This window comes from Castanea sativa, chromosome 5 (genome assembly GCF_040712315.1).
Source record: "Castanea sativa cultivar Marrone di Chiusa Pesio chromosome 5, ASM4071231v1".
In the NCBI taxonomy this organism is placed as follows: Eukaryota; Viridiplantae; Streptophyta; class Magnoliopsida; order Fagales; family Fagaceae; genus Castanea; species Castanea sativa.
The window spans coordinates 76,512,461-76,523,763 of NC_134017.1; the positions used below are offsets into that span (position 1 = coordinate 76,512,461).

At 34.2% G+C, this 11,303-nt stretch overlaps 1 protein-coding gene across 1 annotated transcript; it reads right to left on the bottom strand.

Annotated features, from left to right (window-relative positions):
• Positions 1–620: 620 nt before the first annotated feature.
• LOC142634522 (cytochrome P450 76T24-like) lies at positions 621–5,964 on the bottom strand. Its single transcript, XM_075808833.1, has 2 exons — positions 5,068–5,964; positions 621–1,346 (listed from the first exon to the last, which is right to left on the bottom strand). Exons 1-2 carry the CDS (start codon positions 5,953–5,955, stop codon positions 738–740), a joined length of 1,497 nt encoding a protein of 498 aa, XP_075664948.1. The 5' UTR covers positions 5,956–5,964; the 3' UTR covers positions 621–737.
• Positions 5,965–11,303: the final 5,339 nt, after the last annotated feature.

The window sequence follows — 11,303 nt, forward strand, 5'->3', positions numbered from 1 at the left end:
CTGTTCTTCTTCTTCAAATAAAAAAAATGTAATAAATATAATATCAAAGAGAAAAAAAAATATGTATAATGTTCTAATTTTTGTAAAATGTTATTTTATTAATTTTAATTGATAAATAAGTAATATTTCATTAAGAATAAATATTTCTCATATATAATGGAATAAGGACATAAGAGTCAATTTATACAAATTATATTTTCTATCCTCTTATTTTTCTTATCCACTAAACAAATTAAATGAGTTTTCAATGACTCTCATTTCCCACTCTCCCAAACAAATAGCATGAGAATAAATTAAAATTTCTTTTATCCCCCAACTTTTCCATCTCATCCCAATTTTATATCCCCACTTTTCTATCTTTCCAACCAAATGAACCCTTAATTTCAAATTTTCAACATGTGCAATAGGTGTTGTCCATATGAGGCAGTCTCTCCTCTAAAAGTTGGACAAACAAGAAAGACAAAAAAGAAGGCCAAGATAAATGCCACACGATTACACAATTTTGAAAATGCAATATTATTGGGCACTTGTAGGTAGAATTCGAACTTTATTCAACCAAAAAAAAAAAAAATTTTCAAATTGTGCTAACTAGAACCAATTATAGAATTACAAACTAATGATGTACGATTTATAATTATTTTCCTTTATTATGATTATGGAAAATTCTAATGTTGAAGACATTAGATTAAACACAGATAGATTCACATCTATATTGGGCTAAGAGCGGACAATCAAATTTACATGGATTTGATCGGAATAGCTCGGAGGGGCACTGCCCTATGTAAGCTAAGCCCAAACATCTCAGCCATGTCCATGTCTTCTGGCCTCATCTCAATTGGGAGCTTCCAAGCAAAGTAGTGAACAAGAGAAGCCAACATCAAGTGCACCATTCGGTTAGCTAATGGTAATCCAGGACATATCCTTCTTCCAGCTCCAAAGGGAATCAGCTCAAAATCTTGGCCTTTATAATCAATGTCTTGTTCTAAAAACCTTTCAGGCATAAATAAATTTGGGCTTTGCCATATGCTTGGGTCTTGTCCCATTGCCCACACATTTATTAGTATTTGTGCATTTTTTGGCACGATATAGCCACATATTTCTATGTTTGTCACAGCCTTACGTGGAATTAGAAAAGGCACTGGTGGGTGCAATCGCATGGTTTCTTTCACTATCGCTCGGAGATAATTGAACTTTGAGATGTTTGATTCTTGAACGTGCCCACCCTTACCTAGGACTTCTTCAAGCTCATCTCGGGCTTTTGTCATTTTTTCTGGGTTGTGTAATAACTCTGCCATTGCCCATTCCACTGTGCTTGATGTTGTGTCAGTTCCTGCAAGAAATAAGTCCTGCAATAAAGGTGTTTGAGAACTAAGTTGCCTAAGTTTATGGCCAATGTTACTTTAGCAATGACAAATCATATTGACAATTATAAAAGACTAGTCGCAAACCAAACATACGCAATGCATGAGAAAATGTAATATTTAAAAGTGCATTTATTATTTAAAAGTATTTTAAGTAATAGAACATATAGTGTATTTACATTCAACAACGATAATAATAATAATAATAATAATAATAATACATAGTGATATGTATACATATGTGTGTGTGGAAAATGTAATTAAATAAAAATATTTAAATTACATAATTATAATATATTTTTTATATAAATTGAAAAGATATTTTTAAAATATACCAAATCGGTATTGATTGACTAATTTAAACATATCCAAGAATATTGAAAAATAAATTTACACCCTTATTCTGTAGAACACATGTAACATGTTACATTAACTTTAAATTATTTTATAGGTTTAGAACTGCATTTTTTTTTTCTTTCCAAATATAAGTATATTGCCTATATTATTTTTGAATGTTTATTGCTTTTTTGGGGCTCATATCTCTAATTTATAATGCCTATTTTGTTTGTATTTTTTAGCCCTACACTAAAGAGTATGATTCAAATAGAATAAAATTTCATACTACTAATCCTAAAAATTAAGAAAAACAAAATAAAATTTGAGCCAAAAACTAAAAAAGACAACCTAAGAATCAATTTGAGGTCAAATTTGTCCAAAATGAACCGAATGGACTAAAGTGGGTCAGATTTGGGCAAATGGACTGAACTATACCGACCGAAGTAGACCAAATGGACTGAAGTTGAAGGAATATACGAAGTGGACTAAGTGTACTGAAGTGGACCGAGTGTACCAAAGTTGACTGAATTGGATAGACCAACAACATAATAAACAAATTCCTAATTATTTTTTAGTAATATTGTAGTTAGTACCAATTTCACTGCAAATAATTCTTACATATATATATATATATATATATAATATCTAAAAGCTAAATCATATTATTTATTATTGCTGCAATCCTTTTGAGCCACGTCAACATAGCATTTCGGTCAAATTTAGTCAACTTTGGTCCAATTTAGTCTATTTTGATTAACTTCGGTCCATTTTGATCCACCACGTTGTTTATTATGTAGTTGATGTAAAACAAACTAATCATATCACTTTGTAAACTTTTTAGTTAATAAATGATATTATTTAAATGTTCTTTTGCTTTTAAAAAATTAAATTGAAATATACATAAGATGCATTATTTGAAAGATCTTAATGATTAATTAATATTTATTTAAAAAAAGCTTAAATGTCTTTGTTTTTTCTTTTGTAAGAAATTGAGTTTAAATGACTTAGGTATTAATGGATTTTGTACAAAATAATTAAATTAACTCATTTAATTATTTACTGATAGATTTTACAAAAGAATTTGACTAAAATGCTATGTTGATGTGGTTAAAAAAGAATATAACAACAACAAATAATATGTTTTAACTTTTAGGTTTTAACTTTTAGATATTATATAGATGATGTGTGAAGCTATATGTGAAATTCACAAATATGTGAATTGCTTGAACACACAAATAAAAGACTTCGATTATTTTCAAGAAAGTTAGATGCACCAATTAACGTTCTCAAATGGTGATCATATACTGTGCATTACAAATCAAAATGTGGTATATTTGGCAAAACGGGGGTCATAAATGTCTTCATGTAATTGTCAAAATTACGATGATATTATGTTGACGTCAAACTATCGATAATGATGAGGTGCTGCTACTTTGTCACAATCAAAAACACTAAAGCCAAGAAAATATTTACTCATTTCCTGAAAGTATGAAAATTTATTATTAATTCTTTTTAAAAAATTCGTAACTTACATAAAAAAAGAAAAGAAAAACAATAACAAAATGTTGATGTAGGTCTCGTGAAATTAATCTCCCTTATGAAAACCTCTATGTATATAAGTGATTCCTTGTTTCAATTTATATATATTTTTTCAAATCTCAAAATCAAAATATATGCTCCTATAAAGCAAAAGTTGTGAGGGCTTCCGAACGAGTCAAGCCGAGTTGGGTATTAAAAGTTCAGATTTCTTGTTTATTTTTATTTCAAACATGAGTTGAGCTTGATTTTATCACCAAACAAAATTACATGTTTAAGCTTAGTTCATTTTATTGTTGAATAAGCTCAAGCATATATTAAAACCATGATTAAAATGTTTTACTTCTTTACAAATCTATCAATTTTCTTACATACCGACTACCTAGATTATCAAAACTACAAATTATAATTTGATATTATACAAACCAATTTACAAACTTATACAATCTAATCTAAAGTCTATATAGGTATATTTTTAAGGGAAATTAAAGTTAGCGAATGCTCTAAGGACATTGGTTTAGAAAATGTTTTTAAACATGTATACATATAAACATATATATTATATATAGTTAAACCGAACCCTCATATTCAGTGGCGGAGCTAGGAATTTTTTCTAGGGGCCGGGGGCCAAGTTCTATATAGCAACAAAATTTTTTCAAGATTATTAAATGTCTTTGTGGGTTTTATTAGCTCAACTAGTAGAGGCTCTCGTAGTTGAACAAGAGATTTGGAGTTTGATTTCCACCTACACAGAAAACCAATTGGTATCTTAACCTGATAATAAGAGCAATCATCATAGAACAAACCCATATATTTGAAATACTGTTCTATAAAAAAAATATTTCATAAACCAATTTTAACTTAATTAAAGTTGTAACCTACTTTTTTTTATAGTACTAAAATTATTTATTATAAACAAAAATAAAATAAAATGAATTCAGTACTTCAATAAATAAGAGCACATGTTACTATTATCAATCTCAAATATACAAAACTAAAAACTAAACATAAATTAAAATAATGAAATTAACATCAATAGTGAAAGTTAAAAACCCCATGTCCACAACACATAAAAGTAACGGTTAGTCTCTTGTGCCCAAGCAAATGGCACTATTATCAACTTTAAGGGCTTGTTTGGGGTCCGCTTGTTTTGTTAAAATTAAAAAAATTTTGTCGAAAATACTATAAATAAAGGTAAAAATTAGCTAAAATAGTATAGTGGAATCCATGAATAGCACAGGAGAATAAATAAATAGTACCAAAAAGTGTAGTAAAACCAATAAATAGTAGCAAAAATAAACTGAACGGTAAAATAAATTGACAAAATTAATTGGGCCAAACGGACACTAAATATAATATTTTAACATATTTAATGTAAGTTGTAGACCACACCAAAATATATAGAAAGCCAGAGACTCAAAACTCAAAAGTCAAACTATTTCAAACATAAACAGTCAAACACACAGAGATGCCCCTTCACACAGCAATCAGATGAATGATCTAGAGAGAGTGGGCACCAGTCGGCGAGCAGAGGTTGGAAGGCTAAGTAGAGTACGGCTACGGGCTAATGAATGGGAATGGGCTGGATTTTGGGGGGCCATGGCCCCGGCCCTCCTAGCTCTGCCACAGCTCATGTTAACGAGTTTATTTATGAATGCCAAGTTTGAGTTAGGCTCGTTTAATAGTTAAGCCTAAACTTTTTTTTTTTTGAGAAGGTAAGCCTAAACTTGGAACTACGTACATGAAGCATTATAGAGTACTAAATTATATTTTAAGAATACTAGTTATTCAAATATTTACTTTGAACCAAAATTTTAAAGAGGTAGTCAATTACCAGAAGCAAATGTTTGATGTCGAGGAGGCTTATTTCTGAATTATTTTCTTCAGTGAGACTGAGGAGTGAATCTAGAATATCATTGCTTGCTTTATAACCCTTTGATGAAGCTCTTAATTGGAGTCGTTGATTGATGTATCCATCAAAAATCCCCAACAATTTGGCGTAATAAATCTTTGTCCTTTTGCGTACACCTTGCGGGTCAATCAAACGAAGTGCTGGAAAATAATCAGCAATATTTGGCCTTCCTGCTTCTTTGGCTAAACCACACACAAGATCCCTGAACTCTTGGGACAAATTTGAGTCATATTGGGCTAAATCAATAGAGAAAAGTGCGTTTGATATGGAATTTAGGACTGTTGTGAACACTACTCGACCAATATCGATGGGTGCACCACTTTTGCAGCTTTGGTTAACATGGTCAAGTAGTTCTTGTACCTTTGCTAATCGAAGGGCATCTGTGGCATCAAGACGTTGTGGAGCAAATATTTGGGTAGCACAAGCTTTCCTAAGGTTCCTCCATTGAGAATTTATGGGAATCCAACCAACTGAAACTTTGTGATGGTCGAATGCATGGGTCATGTTTGGGATGGTTCGGCTAGAGAAAGCTTGGTCATTTTTTTGAAGTGCTTCTTTGGCCATGTTTGGAGAGGAAATGACTATGGTGGTTATGCTCCCAAGCTTGAGAGTCATTAAGGGACCATAAGTTTTGGAGAGCTTAGCAATTGCTTGGTGGGGTAATTTACCAAGCTCCAAGATGTTACCAATGATTGGAAAAGGGTGTGGCCCTGGGGGGAGAGTCTGGCTTGATAGATTGGGGGAGACAACACGAATGAATGCCCACACAAAGGGTAGTATCAGCAACGACAATACTAGGTAGTAATCCATTGTTAACTCAAAGATGTTTGTGGTTCTTATGTTTATATTTTTGTTTGGTAGAAGAATGGAGAACATATATATAAAGGCAATACTAACCTACTAGGTCGCTATGGATGGCCCCACCCCCCCTCCCCTTTTTTTTTTTTTTTTTTAAATATTAGTATATATGCTGGGTATTAATTTTAGCAATTTTGTTCTATAAAATTACACCTTATCTTTTTAACAATATCATTGATTTTTTTAAGAGTAATGTTATAACCGTAAACTTTTCTGGAACATTTTTACAAAACTGTTGATGTAGCAAATTCATATTGATTTGTATTTAAGCGCACCACTAACACCATTTTATTATTTACCGAAAATCACTAAGCACATCAGTAACTTATAAAAAAAAGTTGTAGTTCTAGCATTTTCTTCCTTTTAGATATCATAAAAAAATCTATAAATCTAAAACTAAGGGTCTGTTTGGATACCGCTTATTACTGAAAACCGAAAACACTATAACAAAATTATTTTTAAATAGGTGAATAGTGCCGTAAGACCCAATTTTAATGAAAATTTTATTAAATTTCGTACTTATGAGTTCTGTGAACAGTGCATGGGACCCACTGTTTAAAACGCAAACTCGCTAAAAAGAAGTTTTCAGTGCAATCTAAATTCTCTCTAAATATACAAGCTCAAAAAAATTAGCCCAATAACAAAAATTACCAACAATAATGCTAAAAAAATTTAGTCCAATTAAGGAATTTTTTCCCAAAACAAACAACTCAAACCTTTGAAAAATTTTAAACATAATAATTTCATCTTTACCCAAATGCATGCATCAAAGTCTCACGCACGCACACAAAAAATAATTTCATCGTTACCTTCTATCAAGATATGGAGAGAAAATTCTGGTGATTTGGCTGCAGCCAAAATAACTTATTTTTCTGCCCCTCTAACACATCTGTAACGTTGAAAATCTATCTCTGTTTGATTTTTTTCCTTGTTTTTTTTCTCCTTTTCTTTTTTTGTTGGCTCTCTCTCTCTCTCTCTCTCTCTCTCTCTCTCTCTCTCTCTCTCTCTCTCTCTCTCTCTCTCTGTGTGTGTTTGAATAAAAGGTTGAATTTTATTGAATGAAAGTATAATACAGACCACAGATATGGAAAGCAGACCGACAGATCCAACAAGAAGATCTAGAGCACTTTACATCAACAAGATACAACAAACAGTCCTAGAAAACTTTACCACAAGACACAGTAAAACATTACCACAGTGTTCTTAACTTGAACAGAACCAAAACCTGAATATACAAACAAAAACCACAAGCTTCTTGACGTGGTTTTTATTTATTTATTTTTTTTTAGTATCAATCTCTGTGCTTAAATATAATAACAAAGAGAAAAAAATGTATAATGTTTTAATTTTTTTTTAAATGTTATTTTATTAATTTTAGTTGATAAATAAGTAATATTTTATTAAAAAAATTATTTCTTATATATAATGAAATAAGAACATAATTAAAAGCAAATTTACACACATTACATCTTCTGTCCTCTTGCTTTTCTTGTTAACTAAACAAGGGAATTTTTGTCCCTTCCAACCAAACAAAACGAAAGAAAATTAAAATCTCTTCTACCCCTACTCTTCCATTCTCTTCTCATTTTCTCACCTCCACTTTTCTATCTCTGTAACCAAACGATCCATTAATTTCAAGTTTTCAACATGTACAATAGGAGTTGTCCGTATGAGGTAGTCTCTCGTTTAAAAGTTTGGACAAGAGAAATGACAAACAATTATCTACATTTTGAAAGCAATATTATTGGACACGTGGAGGCAGATTTCATACGTTATTAGACAACAAAAGGTTTTTTTTCTTGAGTTAACTAGAACTCATTATAGAATTATAAATTAATAATGTAGAATATATAATTATTTCCCTCTCTATTATGATTATGCAAAATTCTAATATTAAAGACATTAGATCTGTTAACATGTATAATGTTGTGGGCTTTAGGCTCAACTAGTTTACTTGTATAACACTCTTACTTGTACTACACTCATATTTATTTGTACTGCACTCATATGCCTCCTATATAAAGGCACTAATGTATATTCTTTTAGAAAGAAATACAATACAATCATTCAGTATTTCTAACATGGTATCAGAGTCACTGCTCTGACCTTTTCTTAGCAGTCTTGTCTTTATTGGTGGTACTCTATTCTCAACATCGCTTCCGCCATCACAGCAACTGACGCAGTTTTTTGCCGTAGAACCTCTGACGTCTTCCAGTAGTTGTCCTTGGGTTCCGGACCTGCAACCACCGTTGTTGAGGAGTACCGCACCACACAGACCATTGCATTTCCTATCTCCGCCGTGCATCTTGCTCCAATAAATATTTTTCAGGTACTACAGTGATTGCCTCTTCCCGATCTACTCAATCGTGGAAACCTCGCAGTAATCGGAGCCTCCACGCGCCCTCCCGCGTCGTCCAAATCTTCTGCACTGAAGCTCATGCGCCCACGCGCTGAAATTCTTCCTCACACGCCGCCACGCGCTCACACGCCGCCACGTGCTAGACTTGCACTTGCTGATGTCAGCACTAGGTGACGTCATCACTGCCACGTCATTGCTGACATCATCGTCCATCTGCGCTGCTGACGTCATCCGCCACGTCATCATTGACCCGCGTTGTCTGACGTTGACTTGCGTTGACCTGCATTGACTTTGAAGGTTGACTGTGACCGTTGACTTTTCTACAAGGTTGACTTTTTGCAGTTCAGGTTCTCCTTACCCAGTTTTTCGCGTAGATTTCATTTTTGCAATCCATTTTTGCATTTTTTCCTTCTAAATGAGGAATAAGGACAGGTCTTCTTCCTTTTGCAACAATTGTCGCTGACAATCCAGCAAATGTTTTTGCAATTTTTGCAAATGTTTTGGCCATAATATTGAGACTTGCTATCAGCGCAATAAATCAGCTGTTTCAATTTCTGTTGCCACTATTGCTAACATTGAAAGTGTCCAACCAATGGCTCTCGTCTCTGCACAGTCTAAGTCTTTAGGTCGCATTTTCACCATGTCCACAGATGACCTTAAAAACATCATCGCCAATGTCATTCGTATGGTTGGTAATGTATCTTATTCCTCTTCTCTCTTAGCTTTATCCGGTATGTCTCCTTCCTCTTGGCTTATGGATTCTACTTGTTGCAATCACATGACACCTCACTCGTCCTTATTTTCTGAACTTAAACATGCACCACACTCTCTTACTATTCGTACAGCAAATGGTTCCACAATGTCTAGTCATAATATAGGTTCTGTTTCAACCTCCAACCTCTCAGTTTTTGGGGTCTTTAATGTTCCTGACCTTTCTTACAATTTGTTTTCTGTGAGACAATTAGCTGAGTTGGCTTATCGAATTATATTTGATTATTCTGGGTGTATTGTGCAGGATCCAAGGACGGGACAGGAGCTAGGGATCGGTCCTAGAGTTGGGCGTATGTTTCCCGTGGACAACCTTCGTCTTCCACTTATTGCTCTTGTTTCTATTGTCGCAGCTGCTGCAGTTTCTTCTATTCTTTCCCTTGCACTTTGCCATGCTCGTCTTGGTCACACATCTTCTTCTCATATACAACAATTGGCTTCTAGAGGTTTGTTAGGTTCAGTGTCTACAGAAAATTTTGATTGTGTTTCATGTTAGTTAGGAAAACAACCAGCTTTGCCTTTCAATACTAGTGAATCAATATCCACTGATATCTTTGACCTTATTCATTCTGATGTTTGGGGACCTTCCTCTATTTCTAGTATTGGTGGATCTCGATATTTTATTGTCTTTGTTGATGATTACTCTCGCTATAGCTAGATTTTTAATATGAAATATCGTTCTGAATTATTGCAAGTATATTCTAATTTTGCAAAAATGGTTGAAACTCAATTTTCCAAACGTATCAAAATTTTTTGATCTGATAATGCTCTTAAGTACACTTAATATGCTTTCCAAGCTGTTTTGCATTCCTATGACACTGTTCATCAACTAACTTGTCTAGGTACCTCTCAGCAAAATGGTAGAGCCGAATGAAAACTTCGTCATATTCTTGACACTGTTCGTGCTCTTCTTCTCTCTGCCAAAGTTCCTGCTCCTTTTTGGGGCGAAGTTGCTCTCCATGCTGTTCATGCTCTTAATCACATTCCCAGTCCTGTCATCCAAAATCAAACTCTATATGAGCGCCCTTTTGGGTCACCTCCAGACTATCACCACCTTCGCTCATTCGGCTCTGCTTGTTTCGTTCTTCTTTAGCCACATGAGCATAACAAACTTGAGCCTAGGTCAAAACTTTGTTGTTTTCTTGGCTATGGCGAAACTCAAAAGGGGTATCGGTGTTATGATCCTATTTCTCATCGTCTTCGTATCTCCCGCAATGTTGTCTTTTGGGAACATCGCCTCTTTGTCGAGTTCTCTCACTTCTGTGCTTCTCTATCTTCCCCTTCTATCTTAGATCTATTTCTAGATGAGACGCATATTTCTTCTATAGCTGCTCTTGACCCTCCTATAGCTGATCCTGATCCTCCTGTAGCTGCTCCTGATTCTTCTATTGACTTCTCTGTCCAACCACCAGATATCCTTGATCCCTTTCCTAGTTTCCCCTTTAATGAACAGTTGGAAGATGAACAGGTCGAAGACGAGCTACCCAACCCTGATTTTGGGTCCCCTGCTCCTGTTCCGCCTGAATATCATGCACAAGACATTCCACCTCGTCAGTCAACTCGGGTAAGGTCCATTCCTGCACATTTACTTGACTATCATTGTTACACTGCACGAGCCTCACACCTATCGTGAGGCTTCCACTAGCCCTTTATGGCAGATTGCAACGAAAGAGGAACTTGATGCATTATCTAAAAACCATACTTGAGACTTGGTCACTCTCCCCCTAGGAAATCTATGGTTAGTTGTAAGTGGATCTACAAGATTAAGACTCGCTCTTATGGGTCCATTGAGCGCAACAAGGCTCGTCTTGTTGCAAAAGGTTTTACACAGGAGTATGTGATTGATTATGAAGAGACCTTTGCTTTGATTGCTCGTATCTTATCTGTTTGTGCCCTCTTAGCTGTTGCTGCTGCCAGTAAATGGGATCTTTTCCAGATGAATGTCAAAAATGCATTCCTTAATGGGAATTTAAGTGAAGAAGTTTATATGCAACCTCCTCCTGGTCTCTCTGTTGAATTAAATAAAACAAGCTCCACGAGCTTAGTTTGCCAAATTCAGCTCTACCATCTCTCACTTGGGTTACATGGCCAGTCATTATGATTCTGCCTTATTTCTTTGTCGCACTGACAAAGGCACTATTTTACTTCTCTTGTATGTGGATGATATGATCAT